The following is a 23788-nucleotide window of genomic DNA, read 5'->3' as shown; positions in this document are numbered from 1 at the left end:
ATAAAAAAGTTGTCAAAAATAAACCCTAAGTCAAACCCACACACATCATATATATATATATATATATATATATATATATGCGGATTAGAATATACGCGGCGGTAGAGTTAGAAAATTTTCGTCTCTGCGTTGTACGAATATCTAGCACACACAAACATAAGATAAAAGAACATCAAGATTTTTACGTGGAAAACCCAAAAAGGGAAAAAATCACGGGGTCACGCTCAGTTGAAAAGTTCCACTAGTGTAGTTTGAGATACAAGAGGCTGATTCATCCAACAAGTTAGGATGATCATATTACAATGAGTTTCTTATGTATTGAAATTCAGTTACGAAGTTGAGCAGAGTTCCGGCGTCACTCGGGCTTCCGACGGGATTCTGGCGTCGTTCTGACTACGGGAAGAACTCCGGCGGTGGTCGTGGAGGAGCTATTCTCTCTCCTTCTCTTCTCTTCTTCTCTTCTTCTTGCTTTGGGTCCCCCCTCATGAGAAATGAGGACTCTATTTATAGATTTTCTGGAGTGGCATAGCTTGTAAATAGGTGCGAGATCAAGAGCAAATAGGGAGTGGTCGAATGGACGGTTGATATTGAATGCCTTGATCGTGCACCGTTCATCAAACATTTGAAAGTCTTAATGATGTCAGAATTTGGTGATCTTGGGGTCGTTGGATTCGTTTCGTCGAGCCGTTCGATTCAACTATAAGCTCGTTAAAATCGGAAACAGTTTGGTAACTCAAATTGTGGTATGAACTTTCCAACAGCGCTTCGGGTCCTTGATTTGGACTCATTTGGGTTATGATTGAGTCGAATTTGAATCATATAAATATAATAGCTTCGAATGCAAGAGCTTTTGATTAGCAGCAAAAGCTCCTTATAAATTAAGATGAGCTGCTTAGTTTTTAATGAAATTCTAATCCATAAGTAGATCAACTTTAAAAATTTTAATAAAATTCTAACCATTATATTAAATGTTTTAAAAGTTAATATTAATTTCTTATGGGATTTAACATCTCTCATATAATTACTCACATTTCAAATTGTCAACATTATTTCAATTTGTTTTAAATGGCAACGTAATAGCAAAATCAAGCAGTGACGACAATGGGGCTGCTCACCTCCTGCTTGCCTGATTCTGATACCCACTTAAGCCTACCTTCCAACACATCATCCTTGTTCAGTTTTCCCTTCCCGGTCAAGCTTAGCACCACCGTAAATTTCTGCTCCTCGCCAACGTTCGAAAACTCGAGCGTCTCCGGGCTTACAACCACCTCCACACCGCTCGGCTTTACTACGCTTGCTGTGTATTTTGCGCTCGCCTCCCCAACGTTCTTCACCGTCCGCTGCACGGTCTTTTCTTTGGCCCCTGCAAACCCCATCGACACCTGTATTGACGGATAGTTCACTTCCTCCGCTCCCATCTTCTTTCTTCCACAAGTCACATCCTGGTTCACAATGCGAGTAACCATCGCACTTTTGTACCCTTTCAAGCTACAGAGGTAAGGAATATAATCATCCGCGTTGATGAAATCATAAACAAGTCCCGGATCATTGGCTGCTTCTGGGTTTATGTGCCCTGCACCAATGGCGAAGATACTTGCACGATCACGCTCGCCAAACGAAGCATCGATTTTCGACGCATCATCTTTTATCGGATCACCATCACGGTCTAAGGAATAAGCTGTGGTCATAATCGCCGATTTGATTGCCGCGGGGGACCAATCGGGATGTAACTTTTTCAAAAGCGCTGCGACGCCAGAGACATGAGGTGCTGCCATGGAAGTACCTCTCTCCATGATGAAGTTCTTTGTGTTATCAGAGATTTCATGAGTCCCAGCCTTGAAGGGCCACGCGGAAAGGATGTTCACTCCAGGGGCAATGACATCGGGTTTTAGAATGCCACCATTGAGCAAGCTTGGCCCTCTCGAGGAAAGGTTGGCAACGGTCGGCGATGGCCGAGCTCCATAGTTTGTGCCCTTAAATGTTATTGTTCCTGTAATATTCGGGTCTGTCTCATAATCGTTCAAGATCTTAATAGCGTCGGTGTAGGAGACATGGATGGCGGGGATGCTATAGGGGTCGGCGTTCAGGGTGTACCCTTCCGATGGTTGGTTCATGACAATGATAGCAGCCCCACCGGCGGCCTTCACGATTTTGGCCTTCTCAATTTTATCAATGTGGCCGGTGCCGCACAGAACCATTTTCCCAACGACGTCGAAGCCAGCCATAGATCCATCCTGACATGCTAACGTCTTTTGAGTCTGGTTGACTCCAGGATATATGAGGTGGAGGTCCACCGCGGTTGAAGGGTCTGGTTGATAAGCTGACATGCCCTTAAACTCCATGCCATTGCTGAGCTTCAGCATTGCAGTGACATGGCGGTCGATGTTGGCGGCGCCGACATGGAGGATCCATGGAACGTCGTTGTCGAGGATGCTTTTCGCAGGGCCGCTATTGCCAGCAGAGTTAATGGTTAAAATTCCTTGTTTGAGCGCCGCAAAGGATCCGATGACTATACCGTTGAGGTTGTAAGCGTAATTTTTTACGCCTACGGAGATCTGGATTAAGTCAACACCATCAATAATGGCTTGTTCGAAGCCCTTGATGTTGTTGGCGTGTGAGCAGGAGCTCTTGCTGCAGACATTGTACACCGCGATGTGAGCCCGCGGGGCCATCCCGGAAGCGGTGCCACGAGCTTGGCCAAGGATCTCTGCATCTTGGACCTTCGTGCCAGCAGCGATGGCTGCGACATGGGTGCCATGCCCTCCTTCATCGATGGGGGTTCCAGCTTTCCCGGTAAAAGATTGGGCGCCGATGAGCTTGTTAGTGCAGGAGAAGCCGGCGGGGAGGTCGCAACTGCCTCGCCACTTGAGGGGAGGAGGAGGCAGGCCGGGGTCGGCAAAGGAGGCGTGGTCGGGAGTGATGCCGCTATCGAGCACGCCGATGATAATGCCTTCGCCTTGGCTAGATTTTTGCCAGAGGCTGTTGTATTGGTTGAGGCCGAGGAGGGTGGGGGTGTGAGTGGTGCGAAGGTGGACGGGTTTGTCAACGTGGGCGAACAGGAAGCCGGGGATGGACTCCATGCGCCTGACTTCGTCGGTGGTGAGGCGGGCGGCGAAGCCAGACATAGCGACGGAGTAGGTGTGGACCATGCGGGGTTCGCCAGAGTCGAGGGTGGCGTTGGGGAGGAAGGAAAGGTACCATCTTTCACGATCGTCGTGGGTGAGTAGCTCGGTGGGGCCGTCCGGGTGCAGGACGTGAACGATGTATACTTTGGTTTGGTTTGTGGAGGTTATGGGGAGCAGGGGAAGGGAGAGGGTCGTATGTGCGTGGTGTAGGAAGAAAAAGAGGAGGAGGAAAATGAGAAAAATAATATTGGTGGTGATGTTAGCCATTGCTGCGGCGGACCGGAGCTTGGTGAGGATTAGAACAAAAAGGGTGTAGATTAAATAAATTGAGGAAGGAGTACTGATTTGAAGCTGGTGTGTAAGAATCCTAGGCCATCAAGTAAGCTACAGTGAAGCTTCGCGCGAAGAGGGCACCGCGATGCTCCAAGAAGATCCAATGAGCAGAGGCGAATTATAAAACTCGATTGTACAAAAATTTAAAATCAAATCTGTAGAATCAAAGAAGGAAGATTAAGAGATCTTCTTGCAAGATCTTGAGAGGGAGTGAGGAGGGAGAGGAGAGGGGGACCGTGAGCCACAAATGCATAATTCTTTTATTCCATGGCTACCTATTACAAGCCTAAAAACCCTTATTTAAAGACTCCTAAGAGCTATACAAATAGCTGATTTACAAAACCCAAAAAAAAAAACAATCTTCAACAAAGTGGGATGGGGTTGCTGAATGCCTTACAATGCAACAAGAAAATTTATACGGTGAACACAAGGGCGGAACCGGCTTTAACTTTGAGGGGGGCAAAAATATAACATAAAAATAATTAAATATTAAAAAAATAATATTATATGTCTATATGTTACTAAAATTTTAAAAAAAAATTAAACAATAAAAATAAAGAAAATAAAATTGTAATTAAACTATCATGAAAAGCATGAATGAGAATATTAGAACTACATGTGAAGAAATATATAGATATTTTAGGACAAGTTAGAACAAAAAAGTTTTTTAGGGGGGGGCAAAAAAAAATTTTAGGAGGGGCAAAAATTTTTTTTTACTCTCTTATAATTTTTTTTTTTTACTCTTTAAAAAAAAAATTTTTTTTTGAGGGGTTCCGCCACTGCCCATCATCAGGAAGATAAACATCAATCCAAGGAAACATATGTATTTCCTAAAAAGGCATCACTCTGAGGGCCCATTGGCATGGTTAGTCAATATCCAATAGGGTTCTACCGACTTACACGCAATCCTACAATGTATGTGTTTTTACTAATAAGCTCCCGTACGCATTATACAAGTCAACATAGCACTAACAAATAATATAACCAAAATGATTTACATCATCAATGTCATTTATTGCAATATTAAAAAAATTAATTTGTACAAATTTGATTCTTTATTGCATGAATTATTTTTAATGATAAGAACTCATGCATTAATAAATTTAGGCAGAATTATTTCTACCACATGATACTTTTATTATGAGTAATAAATAAAATTTCTAACATATTGAAAATAGGAATGACAACCTAATATATAAGAACTTTATACAAAGTAATTAATAAGAGTATCACCCCTAGCAAAGAACAATACATTTATACCAAAATAAATAACAGTTACTCAAATCTATGCAAAAGACCCTAATGTTCAAACCAACTAGGTGCTCAATCGGAAGAGCGTTGAGGGTACAAACCGGTTGTTGGTGCTGATGTTAGTATGGTTAGTCAATATGTTATTGGTGAACCTCAAAGAGCGTCTTTTGAATGAGCTAATGAAGAAGCATTCTGAGTTTATCAACTATCCCATTTTTATCGAGACAACGAATACAACTAAGAATGAGATTTTTTATGATGAGGATTAGAAAGAAAAGAAGAAGCAGAAGATCCTTAAGTTCATCAGTGAGTTTCATCATATCGACTTCAGCTTACGTTGAAGTCTCTCCTATATGAGGAGAATAACATTGGGTGGATCTATTTGAACTGATTCAGCGAACCAAACCCACCTCCTCCATCTCTATTGTTTTGCAGGTGTTTATGTGCCCTTGTAAGTAGCCAAGTTGGCTATACAACCAACTAGCACTTGTAATAAAGGGAGATGAGAGAGATAATAAATTTTTTTATATTCTATTTTGTGGGGTAGCTCGTTCTTAGTTATTGTTTGAGCTGCCGATTCTTATATCTCTCATCTGAAGACTTTGAGATAGCTTTTGACCATTATTTTTTTACTGTTTTTAAGAAATTTTTTTATTAAAAAGTATCTTTAGTAAGTAGTAATACAATTATCCCATTAAGGTTCGTTTGGGACGACTTTCTTATTGCTTCTCAAAATAATTTTTTAGTACAAACAATTTTTTTTTTTATTAGAAAGCTGAAGCAATAAAAAAAGCTCTCATGTTTTTAAAAGCTCGAAAGCAAAGCTCTTTGGTTTGGCATAATGTATTAAGACGGCCCCCATATTCTAATTTTGAATCATTATGGATTCATTTATTAACTTGTCAAATAAGGGTGCATATTATTCGGATAAGATCAAAAATCAAATTGAATAAACATTAATTTAATTAAATTGGTTTAGTTATTAAAATATTAATTCAATTATTTAAAATATTAATTCAATTATTTATTTTAGTTTTGATTTTTTTTATTTTAATTCATTATTCAATATTTTAATCTTAAAAATCTATCAAACCAAAAATTAAATTTGCGATTTTTTTCTCAAATATTAAATTAATGAATCCTATAAATTATAAATAAATAAGTTACAGAAAGATAAAACGTAAATATTTATTATTCGACTGGCCAAATCTGCAAATTTACATAAATATAATTTGATATTCCTTTTCTTAATATACATTATTTAATTAAAATAATTAAATTCATTTCTTAAACATAATTATATTTCAATTCATCCAAAATCTAATTGATCAGAACAATTAAAGTTTAATTTAAAAAATAATTTTACCGGTTTAATTTTTTTAAAAATTTCAATCAAAATTAATTGATATTTAATTAATTCGTAAATCAAATTCTTCAGAGCTGGATTTGCACAATAGATTTTAGGTTAGAAACCACAAACTTGAGGGTAGATGAAAGAACCAGAGAATCTTGCGGAGCGGATTGAGCGGATTGAGCTTGTTCCTCCGTTTGAGACGAGGATACAGTCGCCATCTATTCCGTTCTTGAACGCCTGCTCTGATACCATGTAGAAACCAAATGGTTTCTTGAAATAAGCTTTTGGACAACAACGAAGACAGTGAAAGCTATTGAAAAAGAGATAAAGAAAGTATATGCATTTTCTGTCAATAACCGGATACAGGACAGTCTATAAATAGACTTTACAGATGAAGTACAGGGAGAGATTAATTACAATATTACCACAGACTTTATTTATTTAATAATCTGAGATTTATCTGTTAATAGCCCCCCACAAACTGACGGGTTTTCGATGACCGTTAGTTTGAGTCGTAGAGTTTTAAATCTCAGACTTGGTAAAGATTTAGTAAAGATATCAGCGATCTGATCAGTGGTACTAATAGGAGATATACAGATGTTTTTGTTCTGAATATGATCTCGTATGAATCGTTGATCAATCTCGATGTGCTTCGTACGAGCATGGAAAACTGGATTATTTGCTAAGGCAATAGCCGACATGTTGTCACAGTAGATGTTCGTTGGTTGAGATTGAGGGACGCCGAGTTCGGTGAGCAATTTCCGAATCCAAATAACATTTGCTGTGAGAGCTGCTAAAGCCCGATACTCGGACTCGGTAGAAGATCGGGCTACAGTTTGTTGCTTTTTAACGGTCCATGAAACTAGTGTATCTCCAAGGAATGAACAAAAACCTGATGTAGATTTTCTTGATTCAGGATCACCGGCCCAATCCGCATCTGAAAAAGAATTAAGAGTAAAATTAGATTTAGAGATTGGTAAACCAAAATGTAAAGTACCTTTGATATAACGCAGAAGACGTTTGAGGAGAAAAGCATCATGTAGAGACGGGTTATGCATATGTTGAGATAGTAAATTAACACTGTAAGCTATATCTGGGCGCGTAAGGGTAAGATATTGCAAAGAACCGACAAGCCGACGATACATCATGGGATTCGAGAGAAGGCTGTCCTGCGGTGGATCTGCAGGAGCTTTTGTGCAAGTCGGGTTATGTATGGGATTGCATCTGGTTAGTTGTGCTGTGTCCAACAATGTCATAGCATATTGGGCTTGTGAAAGAAACAAGCTATCCGAATTTCTGTCAATTTTGATACCCAGAAAATTATGGACATGGCCAAGATTCTTCATAGCAAACCTGTTACTTAGCTGATCAAGAATTTGGTTAATATAAGAGACATTATTACCGGTAAACAAAATATCGTCTACGTAAATTAATAAGAAAAGCTGAATATTATTTTTATTAAACAAGAAGAGTGAGGGATCAGATACACTATTGGTAAACCCGAGTGATAGAAGATACGCCGTGAACGTATTATACCACTGCCTTGGGGCTTGTTTAAGACCATACAAAGCTTTGTGCAATCGGCATACATAATTTGGATGATTAGGATCTTCAAACCCTTTTGGTTGATGCATGAAAACTGTCTCCGAAAGGGTACCATGAAGAAAAGCGTTTGCAACATCAAGCTGATGGATCTGCCAATCACGAGAGAAAGCAATTGTAAGTAAAATACGTATTGTTGGTAATTTAGCTACAGGACTAAATGTCTCTGTATAATTTAAACCAAATTCTTGATTATTTCCAAGCGCTACCAAACGCACTTTATATTTGGCAATAGAACCATCACTATGTAATTTAAGACGATAGGTCCACTTGCAGCCCAATACTTGGGATGTTGGCTGTGGAACTAAACTCCAAGTACCCTGTTGATGTAAAGCAAGAATTTCATCAGCCATGGCCTTGCGCCATTCCGGATATTTGACGGCATCACTATAAGCAGTGGGGGTAAAGTGATTTTTGACGGGTTCAAGTTGATGAAGCAGGTTTAAACGATTAACAGGTTTCAGCGATCCCGTCTGACGCCTAGTTATCATGTGATGTGAAATTGGAGCAGCTGGCGAGCACGGTTGAGACGGCAAAGCTGCAGAAATGCAGTTTTCTGTAGGAACCGGAACAGATTCACGTTGAATGGTTTGTATATCTGTTGGCAAGTCTTTATCCAGGTGAGATTGAGATGTATGTTGCTGAGATCGTGAAACTGATTCAGGAATCAGCATAAATGAAGGAGCCGGAGGATCTATATGATTATTAAGCTTGTTATCCTGCTGTATAGAGAAAGGAAACATTTGCTCATCAAAGGTTAAATGTCGTGAAACAAAAACTTTATTATTGGAAACATCTAAACATTTATATCCCTTATGCGTATCAGAATAACCAATAAATACACATTGTTTGGATTTGGGTTGCAGCTTGTGACGCGTATGCGAAGGTAACAACGGATAGCAAGCACACCCAAAAGTACGAAGATGAGTATAATTCGGTTTCGTATTATGCAACAATTCAAACGGAGACAAGTTCTTGGTGTTGCGAGAAGGCAAACGATTTATAAGGTAAACTGCCGTGAGAACAGCATCGGGCCAATATGTATAAGGTATATGTGCAGTATGAAGAAGAGATCGTGTGGTTTCAATTATGTGACGGTGCTTCCTTTCCGCAACTCCGTTTTGTTCCGGAGTATAGGGGCACGATATTTGATGCATTATACCGTTAGTTTTTAAAAATTCAGTAAACGTATGGCTGAGATATTCACCTCCACCATCAGTACGAATGCATTTTATAGATCTAGACAAATATTTCTCAATGTACTGTTTGAAAGTAAAGAAAATTTGAGCAATATCAGATTTGCGTTTTAACGGAAATAACCACGTAAATCTAGTGCAATCATCAACAAAGATAGCATAATACTGAAAACCTTGAACAGATACAGACGGTGCAGGTCCCCAAATATCCGAATGCAAAAGTTCTAAAGCAAATTTCTTACGGTTAACAGAAGTATCAAAAGACATTTTATGAGCTTTGGAAACATTGCATTGCATACACGAATTATTAAATTCTATGTGTAATTGCGGATTGGTAGAAGCAAGAAACTGTAAAGTATTATTATTCGGATGCCCGAAGCGGTTATGCCAGGGAATCGTAGGAGCTCGGACAGTGGAGCAAGCAAGATAAGTAGACGATGGCTTTGTAGTCTGAACTTGATATAAGCCATTACGGCAAGGCCCTTGAAGAAGAACTTCTTGAGTCTTCAAATCCTTCAAATAGAAACCATTAGGATCGAATACAATAGAAATATTGTTGTCCTTAGTGAGTTGAGAAATAGAAAGTAAATTATATTGAAGCTTTGGAGTATGAAATAGCTGGGTTAGTAAAAGCTTTCGGTGTGGTGTAGATAGCAAACCTGTACCGGAATGATCTATACCTACAGAGCTTCCATCACCAATAGTGACAGTGTCTGAACCACGATACGGAGCAGAAACAGAGAGATTTTCAAGTGCATTTGTAAGATGCGAAGAAGCCCCTGAATCAAGAAACCATTCTGTCGTGTTTCTTGAATTTTCGGCAACAAGAGCAGTATTGCTATTTGTAACTGACGAAGGTTTGTAATTCTGATTGAGTCTATGCCAGCAGGAAAAAGCACTGTGACCCTTCTTTAAACAGATTTGGCAAGTCGTAGAGGCGTTTGGATTTGAATTACGCGAACTGTTCTGTTGATTTGCACCTTTGCCGCGAAGTCGACGACCACGACCTCGTACAGAAGAATACAGAGCCGTGCTTGGATCAGTTGTAGTTTGCTGGCGAGACACCTCAGAAGCAACATGGATTTCTTCACTAAGAAGAAGAGCATATAAGTTGTCGAGGCTAAGAGGCGTTTGCATAGTGCGTATAGCCGTTTTAAACGACTGATACGAGGAAGGTAATCCGTTAAGTATGTACAAGATTATGTCCTCAGTGTCCACAGTAGCTCCCGCAGACGCAATATTGTCAACTAATGATTTGATATCAGCAAGATATTGAGTCATGGAAGCATTCTTGAGAGAAATATGGTGTAATTCATTCTTTAGTTGAATTACTTTAGAACGATTTGTGGATTGGAATCTTGTTTCAAGAGTATCCCAGATAGATGCCGTGGAATCCAAATGAATAATATACGGCAAGATGGGAGCGGAAATAGTAGAGCAAATTGCAGCGGATAGGTTTTGGTCGGACAATAACCATTGAAGAAACAGAGGATTAGATGAAGAGGATGAGGATCCATCAGATTGTGAAAGAAAACGCGCTGGTTTGGGACTTTTCGAATCAAGAAAAGATTCAAATCCGTTAGCACGAAAAACTTTGACGATTTGAGATCGCCAAACAGCATAATTTTCGGCTGAGAGCTGGATTTGCACAATAGATTTTAGGTTAGAAACCACAAACTTGAGGGTAGATGAAAGAACCAGAGAATCTTGCGGAGCGGATTGAGCGGATTGAGCTTGTTCCTCCGTTTGAGATGAGGATACAGTCGCCATCTATTCCGTTCTTGAACGCCTGCTCTGATACCATGTAGAAACCAAATGGTTTCTTGAAATAAGCTTTTGGACAACAACGAAGACAGTGAAAGCTATTGAAAAAGAGATAAAGAAAGTATATGCATTTTCTGTCAATAACCGGATACAGGACAGTCTATAAATAGACTTTACAGATGAAGTACAGGGAGAGATTAATTACAATATTACCACAGACTTTATTTATTTAATAATCTGAGATTTATCTGTTAATATACATAGCCCCCTACCAATAAATGAATTTATAGCAATTAATCAATAAAAGGCTAGAAATATATTGATTAATAAGATACTATTAGCAGATAAAACCTGTACCCTTAGAGTCTTTAATTGTATTTACAGCTTTACCTTTATTTTAGTCTATTTATTGTTCCCTGTACGCTTTAGCAGTAAGATAGAATAATAATATTAGTTTTGGTTTCTGTCACTGGCTTCTCCGGTCTCCTTTTCCAAACCATTCCCTTCTTCTACAAAGCTTTTATGATATCAAGAGCCATTAGGGAAGAACAAGATCCCATGAAATCTTTACCTCCTTCCTCCTCCTCCTCCTACTCCATCCAAACCAACACCATCAGCCCGTCCACCATAATCCCGCCGAACCTCAGTTTCTTGTTTCTAACATCAAGAATCTTGCCCCACACCATTTCAGCATCTGGTTCCAAGATTGAACCTGAAGACGTTATGCTTCACATTCTCAATGGCCTACCTTCAACTTACAACTCCTTCAAATCTACCATCCGTAACTCTCTAATTCTCATTGATCTTGATACATTCTACGCCCTTCTGTGCAACGAAGAGATTCATCTTCATCAAGAAAGTCTGCAAGAACAGCCCAGTAATGCCTCCCCTGCGACTATCTATGCCGCTCCTTCCAACTCATCTCGCACTCGCAACGGCAACAACAGACGCTACACCAAACACAAGACTTCATTTCCCACTCAAACTGTTCCGGTTCCTCAGCTCAACTCCTCTGTTCCGCAGCAACAGTGGCCAACCTGCCAGATCTGTGGCAAACTAGGGCATATCACACTCAATTGTTGGCATCGCAACAATCCCAAGTATGCTCCTACAGACACACACTAGCCTCGGGCTCTTTTCGCGAATCCAGCGGCACCGGTCAGTCAAGATTGGATTCTTGACTCCGGTGCCTCCACCCACTTGACGCCGGATGCTAATCATCTCTACTATCCCTCCCCCAGCCAAGGTTCGGACACGGTTTCGACAGCCAATGGTAACGCTAGCTCTTCCCATCTCCAACTCCGGTCAAGGCCTTCTTCCCTTACCGGACACGGCTTGTAAGTTGAAACTTAACAATCTTCTACATGTTCCATCTCTTACGCATAACTTGTTATCTGTTTCCAAGCTTACCTCAGATAATTTTGTTTCTATTTCTTTCGATGCTAATGGTTTTGTTATCAAGCACTCACGGGACCATCATCCACTGCTTCATGGACAACTTCATAATGGGCTCTACCATATTCGCACAGCTCCTGTTCCTCCGCATGCAGCTCTTACGGCCACCACATCTGCCTCTCGGCACTGGCACACTCGCCTTGTTCATCCGAATAAGGATACCCACAATGTTCTTTCTAGGCTATTTCCTGAAATTCAATCTGTACCTAATTCTTTCTTTTGTGATTCTTGTAACCGGGCCAAGAGCCACAAATTAGTTTTTAATAATAGCAATTCCCTTACCACTGCACCTTTTGAACTTATTCACACTGATACTTGGGGTCCGGCTCCGCATTCTTCTTTGGACGGTCATCGCTATTACATTATATTCATCGACGACTTCACTCGTTTTTCTTGGCTTTATCTTCTTTATGCCAAAAGTGATGTCTTCACTGTGCTTAAAAATTTTTGTAACATGGTTAAGACTCAATATAACAAAATTCCTAAAATTCTTCGTTCCGACGGTGGCGGCGAATACACTAGCCATGCGTTTCGTTCATACCTCCACGAAAATGGGAATTTACATCATCTTTCTTGTCCCCATACACCGGAGCAGAATGGTCTTGCTGAACGAAAACATCGTCACCTTCTTGACCTTACCCGAGCCCTTATGCATGACTCTGGATTACTGCCCAAATTCTGGTCCTTTGCTATCGCTACGGCTAACCACTTAATCAACCGATTGCCTTCAAAAACCATTTCGAATCAAATCCCTTTTCAGCTCCTTCACGGGATCCCACCTTCGTATACTCATCTTCGCACTTTCGGTTGTTTGTGCTATTCTTGGCTGAAGCCGTACACTAAGGACAAATTCACACCTCGATCCTCTCCCTGTGTATTCATTGGATATTCCTCACAGCACAAAGGTTATCTCTGTCAAAACTACACTACCGGTCGCACTTATACCTATCGGCACGTTGTTTTTTACGAAGAATTATTTCTACTTAAACACAACTCAAACTCGCTTTCTACTCCCGATCCAGTAATCACCACTCCCACTCCTCCTCTCCTTCTTATCCCCACGTCTACAATTTCTCCTCCGATCACGGAAATCACCGTGCCTCAGCCACTGATCTGACAGCCCCAAACACTTTTAACCCCCGCTGGGCTCTCTACCGAGAGCTGTTACCTCCTTGGACTCACCTCAGCCCATATCCACCCAATCGCTTCTAACTCCACTTCCAACCCGTGTTGCCCATCCGATGCAAACACGACTTAAATCGGGGATCCTTAAACCAAAACCTGTTTTTAATCTTCTTGCCCAGATCACTTCTCCGACCACACCCACTTCCTACATTCAAGCCCTCAAGACAGCACATTGGCGCAATGCAACAGAAATTCGACGCCCTTCAACGGCAATCCACCTGGACTCTCGTTTCCCCTCCACCTGATAAGCCGGTACTAGGCTGTAAATGGGCGTACAAAATCAAGCTTCTCCCCAGCGGCCAAGTCGAGCGTTACAAAGCAAGACTCGTGGCTCTCGGCTATAATCAACAGTTTGGGATAAACTATACCGAGACTTTTAGCCTGGTTGCTAAGATGCCCACTATCCGCCTTCTACTCACTCTCTCGCTCAACCAGCAATGGCTCATGTATCAACTGGACATCTTCAACGCCTTCCTTCATGGCGACCTACCGGATGACATCTACATGTGACAACCACCAAGCTTCGCCGGCCCTGCTCATGCACACGCGGTGTGCAAACTCCACAAATCCCTCTACGGGCTCAAACAAGCACCGCGGCAATGGTTTCAAACGCTCACAAGCTTTCTCCAACATCAAGGCTTTGGGTTTAGTCATTCTGATCCCTCACTTCTTATTTTTCACCGCAATCATATTCACATGTATTTACTTATCTATGTTGATGATTTCCTCGTGACAGGCAATGATGAGGCAGCCATCCGCCAACTCCTTCAACAATTGCAATCACAATTTGCACTCAAGCAGCTGGGCAACATCTCCCTCTTTCTTGGAATCCACGTGACTCGTTCCAACTCTGGCTATTTTTTATCCCAAGAACACTATGCTACTAAACTTCTCAACAATGTAGGTTACAAAGATTGCAAAGTGGCACCAACGCCTATCACGCCTAACACGAAACAGCCGGAACACAACAGCCCGCCCTTCTCTGATCTGTCCCTCTACCATCGGCTGGCTGGTTCGCGTTAGTACTTGTCTATAACCCGACCAGACATCGCCTTTGCAACCAACCAGGTTTGTCAGCACATGCAATCTCCCACCAAACAAGACTTCAAGGCTCTAAAACGATTACTCCGCTATATCAAAGGAACTCTTTCCTACGGTCTACCGATCACACCTGGCTCGTTCGACCTTCGCTCCTATTCGGATGCCAACTGGGCGTCTGATTCTACATATCGGAAATCAATCTCAGGCTATTTCACCTTTCTTGGTCCAAATCTCATCTCATGGACTGTGAAAAAGCAGGCGACAGTGGCCAAATCCTCCACCGAAGCGGAGTACTGGTCCCTTTCCGCTGCTGCTTCCGATGTCGTCTGGCTTCATCGACTTGCTTCCGAACTCCAGTTACCACAGCCTCAACCGACCACCATTCATTACGACAACACCTCGGTCATGGCCATCGCCAAAAACCCGGTGTTTCATGCACTCACAAAGCATGTTGACATCGACTACCATTTCATTGTCAGCAAATTGGCGCCGGCAACATTCAGCTTAAGTTCATCTCTTCCAAAGATCAAGTTGTTGATATTTTAACCAAGCCATTCTCGATCACTCGGTTTCTAAGGAGCAAATTAACTATTTGGACTCTCGAATGATTAATTTGAGGGGGACTATTAGCAGATAAAACATGTACCCTTAGAGTCTTTAATTGTATTTACAGCTTTACCTTTATTTTAGTCTATTTAATGTTCCCTGTATGCTTTAGCAGTAAGATAGAATAATAATATTAGTTTTGGTTTCTGGCACCTGCTTCTCCGGTCTCCTTTCCCAAACCATTCCCTTCTTCTTCTACAAAGCTTTCAGATACAACTCAATATTTTATTTATGCAAGACTAAGTCAAACCCAAACAAAGTCTAAGTCAAACTCACACACATCTCATATATATATTATTTTTTTTTGGTTTTTCCTCTGTGTAATTGGTGTTCCATGTTATTGGCTTTTCTTGCATTTTGTATTTTTTTTATTACCTATTAGTGTTCGATGTTGATGTCTTGTTTTTTTCAATATTACTAATCCAAGCTTCCTTACTTTATAATTTACCTTAAAATAATTCAATTTTAATCGGCTTCAGAATCGTTTTGTTTTTTGTTCTGATTTTGGGATTAATCATCTGAGAAATTAAATTATATATATAGTTTTAGATTTTCTTAGATTTATTTATCTATAAGCGTTTTAATTATTACCAAGCATATGCTCGATGGTTGCCATCATGATGGAAAATTTGGGTGAATTTGTGTAAATTTAAATTCAAGTTTTTTTTAATATTGTCGTTTGGATGATGTGTTGTGATTATTTGAATCTAACTTTTGGTTTCTGACTGCTATGTCTCTTCAATCTACTTGATTTCAAGTTACAAATCATTAGAGTTCAATACAGTAAAAGTTGCTTCATGATTTTAGTTGTTTTTTTCAATCATATATATCCATTTAAATATCTGTGTGGTTGTGCTTACAATGTTGTTTGGCTGTGTTGTTTTATCTACACTTTTTTGAAAATTCTTAACAAGTTAAGTGGTCAATCAAACCATATACATATAGAGAGAAATTTGTTTAGAAAAACTACTACTCATAGGTTCTTCATTTATTCCTATTTGTCATGAATCTGTCATTTCTAACAGTTCCTTCATTGTTCCATATGGACCTTTAGTTAAAAAATGAAATACTGTTAAATATTTAAATAAAAACATAATTATTTTCCATTTTTGATCATCGGGAAGGACAACGAATTCATCAGCATATTAAGTCATTTCTTACTTGCTCTCATGCATGTGTGCAAATGTCTTACCTTCTCCAATACTTTCTACTAAAATATTCAAAAATATTTAATCTTTAAAATTTTTGCTGTAATTAAGAATAAACGTTCTTAAAAGCATGATTTCTCTTTACCTAATGAGATTGTTATGCTCATTTTATAATTATGTATACAAATATATGAAAATATTTGTTAGTTTGATGAAACATGAAATAAATAGAATTAAATGCGATAAGACATGGTGAAGGTTATCACCGTGAGACATGCCAACGACCATCAAAGACAATTTGAGAAATAAAACCCATGAGCCCTATAGATTGAGAACATAATCTGCTCCGTTATCTGAAATTTTTAATAAGATTAAAATGAAGACCTCGTACCGTCGACTTTAAGTCCGGTCGAGATGGTTTCGAACGAAGACCTCATACCGTCGATTTTAAATCCGGTTGGGAAGAATTTAAATTGAAGGGCTCGTGTCGTCGATCTTAGGTCCGACCCTGGTTGGTTCCAAATTGAAGACCTCACGCAGTTGAACTTAGTTCCTGGTGAGATGGTTTTAAATCGAAGACCTTACGCCGTCGACCTTAGGTCCGGGTAGGAAGAATTATGGCAGTGCCTTCCCGATTTCTCACAGGCTGCCGAATTTTCGATAAAATAATTTAACTATTTTTAAACAATTTGGAACAATTAAAGTTAAATAGCAAGAAAAAATTAACTGTTATAAGAATATAAATTATTAAAATCTAAATGCAATATAAAAAATAACCATTATTTATCTTATCTTTGTACTACCCAACCCTTATGCTGTTAGACATCTATGTTTGCCACGTTTTTGATTGATCTCCTATAGTTGCTTTGTTGATACTGAAATCCTACAGCATCAACAGAGTCGATTCCACCATTGATTGGCGTAAGACCTTCACTAAGTTCAGCCAAGTTCTTGGCAATAGCGTATCAAAAGTAGGCGGTTGTGTGAGAATTATAATTCATTATTTTTTTTACTAGAGATAAAAATTTTTATTCTCTATTTAACTCATCTCTGTTCCAACTGCTAACTTATCAAAATCATAAACACCCACATGCCCATTCTAGATTATGTTCTTAGCACTCTCAAGACTGTCACTGAATGTGTCAATGGGATCTATCCCAATGTCGATTCCCATCCAACCATCAGTGATAGCATATGCTGGGACAAACTCAAAAGTAAATGGTTAGATTTGCAATACACTTGAAGGCTTCAAAGATTTATTTAATTTATATTGTTGTTTAGGATTTCCTTTGAGGAAGTTGGAACTATCATTCTGCTCACTGACGCCTCCTCTCCCCACGATTCCTTATCACAAAAAAAGAAATTTTTTTCTTCCATTTTAATACATAATATATTTCCTTCTTGGAAATTTTATAGGTTTTGCAATATAGTAATATCTTTTTCATTCTTTATGACATCTATTAAAATAAAAATTTTGCCCTCTTTAAACTAAATTTTCTACCAACATAACAAAATTTTATTTACCAAATAATTTTTCTCATTCTTATATTCTATAGACAAACAAGTTTAATTTTATGTGGATTTTTTTCCTACTTTTCATCTTTTATTCTGATATTTCCTGTTCTCATTTAACTGAAGGAAAAGACACAAGGAAAAGTAGATTAGTTGTTCACCATTGTATTGCTCTCACTGAACGCATCTTCTCATCCTTCCTTATTTCGCAGAACGGATCCACCCATAGCTTAGGGTGGGCATTTGCCCACCCTCAAAAAAATTTTTTTTAATATTTAGAGGGGAGATTTTGAAATATTTTGGGTATTTTGGGCATTTTGCCCCTCCTCAAAAATCTTTTTTGCCTTACTTTTACCAATCCTAAGAATTTTTGCCCATCCCTCACAAAAAAAAATTTTTTTTTTGTCCACCCTAAAAAAAGAAGCTGGATCCGCCCCTGCTTATTTCGCAGAAAGGATCAACCCATCAGCTCACTCGAACACTCCATCGCATTTCATGTAAGTTTGCAAATTCATTAGCGTTTATCCAAAATATTACTTACCTTCTTTTAGCCATTTCTTACTTGCTCTTATGCATGTGTGCAACTGTCTTACCTTCTCCAATACTTTCTCCTAAAATCTTCAAAAATATTTATTTTTTAAAACTTTTGCTGTAAGAAAAAACGTTCTTAAAAGCATGATTTCTCTTTACGTAATGAGGTTGTTATGCTCATTTTATAATTCTGTATGCAAAGATATGAAAATATTTGTTAGTTTGATGAAACATGAAATAAATATAATTAAATGCGATAAGACATGGTGACGGTTATCACCGTGAGACATGCCAACGACCATCAAAGATAATTTGATGAATTAAAACCCATGAGACCTATAGATTGAGAACATAATCTGCTCCGTTATCTGAAATTTTTTATAAGATTAAAATGAAGACCTCGTACCGTCGACTTTAAGTCCGGTCGAGATGGTTTCGAACAAAGACCTCATACTGTCGATTTTAAATCCGGTTGGGAAGAATTTAAATTGAAGGCCTCGTGTCGTCGATCTTAGGTCCGACCGGGATGGTTCCAAATTGAAGACCTCACGCAGTTGAACTTAGTTCCTGGTGAGATGGTTTGAAATCGAAGACCTTACGCCGTCGACCTTAGGTCCGGGTAGGAAGAATTATGGCAGTGCCGTCCCGATTTCTCCCTCGGTAGGGAGGAGACGCCGGGAGGCTGCCGAAATTTCAATAAAATTATTGAACTATTTTTCAACAATTTTGACCAATTAAAGTTAAATAGCAAGAAAAATAAACTGTTATAAGAAGATAAATTATGAAAATCTAAATGCAGTATAAAAAATAACCATTATTTATCTTATCTTTGTACTCCCCAACCCTTATGCTGTTAGCCATCTCTGTTTGCCACGTTTTTGATTGACCACTACAATAGAAAACATTCTACATACATATTTTCCAAAATTCACATTTTAACACTATTGTTAATTCTATACTACAATTAAAATGATGCTTCTCAATCAACTATCTCATATGTAGTAGCTTTATGAAACTTTCGATGGTTCTTCTCACTTCCTTAAGATAATCAGTTTATGAATTCAAGCCATAGTGCCTTTATTTAATTCGCTTTGTAAAATCATTAAGCTTTTGATGAAGAAGTTCGTTATTATTTATATTTTATATATATTTAAAAAAAGTTTCCTTCAACAAAAATTGCATTGTACATATTTTTTTTAATTATGGAATTATTAGCATTCTGATTGTGATTGCAATGTATTGCATTCTTTGATTCATGTTTTTTTTTTGTCTTGTTATAAACTTTCGTGGGAATAAACCTTGTTGCTTCTCTGCATAATTCACATCCAGATTTCATTGAGGTACGCTTCTCATTTATTTACTCCTGCTACTAACATTATATCTTGTTCAAGACATGGCTCACAAAAAATTTAATCTTGTTTTCTTTTTTCTTGTAATGCTAAATCATGTGTAACTTTATTTTTCAATATAAATATTATCAAATTCTTGCAATTGTTTAGATCTTGTTAACTTCTACTATGATTCTATGAATTTAAGTGCATTACAAGGGAAAATATTGACATTTTTTTTATTTGGGTTCTTTGTCAATATCTTTCAAATTATATGATAAATTAAGTAATGATTAATCCGCTCAACAACCTCCATTAAACTAACCTAATATTTAAAATAAGTGTAATAATCTCATTTAACATTTCTCTGTTTATAAAACAAATGCCCTGCACCTAATAACTATCACTATTATCCTTTGTATCTTTGTTTATTTCTACAGTGTCATAATTATCATCATCAATAGCATCAATGAGTCTAATAATTGTAAATTCTTTTTTATAATGAAAAAGAAAGCAAAATAATTAGTCCATTAAACAAAACAATACTTTCAAACATGATATAAAATTTTTTATATTTCATACCTTCAATGATAGGCTAAAATTGGTCTTTGTCAAAAGAATTTTTCGAGCTATGTCAATTGTTGGTTTGCATTTAGGATTTGATGTTTTAACTATCCTCAAGTTATCATTTTATCAACTTATATTATACTTTGAATTATTCACATGGTAGAACATATGTAATTGAACATGCCTCATGTTACACATTATATCATAAAAATTTAATATAAAGTAAACAAATTATATTTATTAGGATATGCCTCTTAATTATTTATTATGATCATTTGGGCTTTATACATCTGAAAATGCATGAGATTTGAGATGGTACAAACACTCTGATGCGTCTTCAACTTAAAACATATCTAATAAAGCTATAAAAAATTTCATTAATGCCACAACAATTTGCTCTTTTGTATTATCTATTCAACAAGATATTAAGATTCGGTTATTTATTATAAGAAAGCTATATCGGCTCTCCCTCATACCACAATATTCATGTTGTTATTCATAAAAATCACACGGCACATAATATTTAATTTATGGCCAACCAAACCAATAAGCAAATAAATTAAAATTCATCATAATTCAATTAATTTACTACTCCCACTTTCTTTTATGTTCCTCTTTCAATTCCGTAAAAACAAATATAACTTAATTGGAAATGACAAATAAGTTAAATATATTTTAGTTTTGACCTTATATATTTATTTGTGTTTGAGTATAAGTTAAAATTTGTTTATTATTTTACAACAAAATTGTTTATTATAAGTATATGTTAAATTTTTTTATGACTAATGAAAATTATGTAAAACTTGTGCCGTTAGATTAATTGATAAGAATCTTGGTTTTTCTTAGATTGATGATATAATATATCATAACAATTTAAATGAAATTAAAGAAATTAAATACATTAATGGAAATATAATATTATACATCAATCAATATAAAGAGTGCTACAGACATCGTAGGTAACAGTACATATTTTTTTCTTCATTATATTAAAGTAGGTTAATGTATGTCTATCTTATTAGAGTTAGTTTACTTACTACAATTCATGTACTTATCAATTTACTAAAAGAATGAAATTAAATAGCACATATATTATTATGATATTCTCTACTTATATCGCATTATGTCTTTTATCATATTAAATAATAAATTTTAATTTAATTAATGATCGAATATAATTGTTTTATTTCTTACTAATGCATTAATTGTTGTTACTTCTACTTCGATAATTTTACTTTTTTTTAAAAAAAATTATAAATATTTGGGATCAGTTTTCATGAAAAGTATTATTATTATTTAGACAAATATACATTTTTTTGACTCATTTCATATATTCTTCTGTACGTTCATCAAATTTTTAGTAATCTCTATAGTTTTTCAATTATAAGTACATAGTATTTTTGCAGTAAATATATATTGATCTCTAATGCATTATTTTAATTCAGATATTTTTATTTTTTCAATTATCCATATAGGTTTTTTATTCATTATTTTGATAGCTTATCCATAATTATATTGAGGTTATAAAATTATTTAATTCGTATGTACAAATTTATTAAATTTTGGTTGCTGTTATAACTTGTACTCATGCATATATGAAATATTATGAATCATGCCCTAAGATTAAAGTATCATAATTAATTTTTTTTATTTAATTCATGATGATAATAATTAGTTTTTTTTTTTTTAATATACATTAATTGTTGATGCAGGTTCTGTAGTTATCTTTATGAACAATATGATAAATTGTTAATGTTTGTGAGTTTGTCTTATATTCAGATAATTTTACTTATTAAAAATTTATATTTCTGTTGAATAATTTTTCATGCAAAGTAGTAATGGATTTATTATCATTTAACAATTGCTTAGAGCTTACAAAATTTTATAAACAATTGTTTAGAGATTACCAAAATTTATAAATGGCAATATATTTTTTTCTGTTCCATTTTCAATTTTAACATTTACTTAATTTATTTTTATTTTCATTATATTTTAGTTTATTTTGTTATCTCTTTGTTTAATGCTTGTTAATATGATTCATTTAATTTGTTTATAAAATTTTTTTTATCATTTAATCTATCAATATTGCTGTAAAATTTTTTAGATATATTTGACATGGAGGATCAAAGGAAAAAAGAATATCAAAGGCAACGATATGCTAAAATGTCTGCTGAAGAAAAACAAAAAAAAATACGTGATATTAGTATTGCTAGAAAAAGAAAAAAGCAATTTTCTAATTTAGAAATTGCTTGTATGCCATCGACATCAAATTGTTCAGGTTTCTTTTTGCTAACCTAAATTTATTTTAATTTTTTTCATTTATAATTCTTAATAATTAATATGTTTTATCTTCTAATAAACAGATATAGAAGCATCTAATATCAACGATTTTAATATTGATTACGAATCAAATTTGTCAGAATTACACTTTCTTAAACAACAACGTTCATGTTGTTATTGTAATACAAAACTATTCCAATTTGAACCGCCGACATTTTGCTGTTACAATGGAGAAGTCATTCTTGCTCCGATAATTGTTCCTGATCAACTATATGAATTATTCAATTCATGTTCACCTGATTCAAAAGAATTTAGAAGTAAGATCAGAGCATATAACAGTATATTTGCATTCACATCTTTCGGAGCTCATATAGATACAAATTTGGCAAATGCAAGACAAGGAAGTTACACATTTAGAGCTCAAGATCAAATTTATCATAATCAACCTCCTATTACAAGAGGTTCAAATGGTCCATGCTACTTTCAATTATATATTTATGACACTGATGCTGAAACAAATAATTGAATGAATGTTATTGAAGACTTAAATCTTTCAGAGGAATTGGTAAAAAAGTTGATGGATATACTTTCTATTAATCCATACGCACAATCCTTCAGATCTTTGAATGATAGATATATGTTAGAAAACTTACAAATTTGTATTAGATCTGATGTAAGAATAGATCAAATGATTTATAATGCACCTACAGTGTCACAAGTAGCAGCAATATGGATTGAAGGACAAAATACATGTTGCATTGAACGTGATATCATATTAACTTCACATTCTGGGACATATCGTAAAATTAAGCATTACTTTGGATGCTATGACCCTTTGCAATATCCACTTCTATTCCCAAATGGAGAAGTTGGATGGCATCAAAATATAAATCGAAATTTCAGATTTGGAAGTAATGATGAAATAACAAGGTCGGTAATAAGATCATCTCCAATACAAGAAGAATTATTTGGCCAACAAGAAAATGGTATGTTACTAAATTTTTTATATTGATATATAATAATTAAGAAAATTTTAATTATTATAATTAAGTTATTTATAATATTTCAGGTATCAAGAAGAAATCAAAAGAAAGAGTTTCTTGCAGAGAATATTATAGTTACAAGCTTCAAATTCGTGAACATGAGACATCTGTTATTTTGTATGCTGGTAGATTGCTACATCAGTATGTTGTTGATATATACGTTAAGATTGAAACAAGTCGCTTAGACTTTTTCAGACTAAATCAACATACAATACGGTCTGATTTGTATCAAGGGATTATTGATAGTGTAGCCGCTGGAGAAACACAAAATAATAATACTGGTAAAAGAATTATACTTCCACCTTCATTCATCGGTGGACCTCATGATATGCGGCGAAGATATTTAGATGCAATGGCTCTTTGTCAACGATTTGGAAAACCAGACTTATTCATAACAATGACATGCAATCCTGATTGGCAAGAAATTCATAATGAGTTAAAACCAGGTCAAACGGCACAAGATAGAC

The 23788-nt window shown here is 36.5% G+C and overlaps 3 protein-coding genes across 3 annotated transcripts; 2 read left to right on the top strand and 1 right to left on the bottom strand.

The window, feature by feature from the left end:
- Positions 1 to 1085: 1085 nt before the first annotated feature.
- On the bottom strand, positions 1086 to 3608 carry LOC110094471 (subtilisin-like protease SBT1.5). The gene has a single exon (XM_020819724.2). It carries the CDS (start codon positions 3390 to 3392, stop codon positions 1086 to 1088), a length of 2307 nt encoding a protein of 768 aa, XP_020675383.1. The 5' UTR covers positions 3393 to 3608.
- A 7492-nt stretch (positions 3609 to 11100) lies between these two features.
- Positions 11101 to 15064, top strand: LOC114579782. Its single transcript, XM_028695398.1, has 3 exons — positions 11101 to 11725; positions 11867 to 11962; positions 12088 to 15064. Exons 1-3 carry the CDS (start codon positions 11148 to 11150, stop codon positions 12335 to 12337), a joined length of 924 nt encoding a protein of 307 aa, XP_028551231.1. The 5' UTR covers positions 11101 to 11147; the 3' UTR covers positions 12338 to 15064.
- Positions 13446 to 13775, top strand: LOC110094454 (uncharacterized mitochondrial protein AtMg00820). The gene has a single exon (XM_020819694.1). The coding sequence runs from the start codon at positions 13446 to 13448 to the stop codon at positions 13773 to 13775; it is 330 nt and encodes a 109-aa protein (XP_020675353.1).
- Positions 15065 to 23788: the final 8724 nt, after the last annotated feature.

The sequence above is a fragment of the Dendrobium catenatum genome, unplaced genomic scaffold, assembly GCF_001605985.2.
Source record: "Dendrobium catenatum unplaced genomic scaffold, ASM160598v2 fragScaff_scaffold_629, whole genome shotgun sequence".
In the NCBI taxonomy this organism is placed as follows: domain Eukaryota; kingdom Viridiplantae; phylum Streptophyta; class Magnoliopsida; order Asparagales; family Orchidaceae; genus Dendrobium; species Dendrobium catenatum.
Note: the sequence above shows the minus strand (reverse complement) of the source record. Positions and strands in the feature narration are given on the sequence as shown.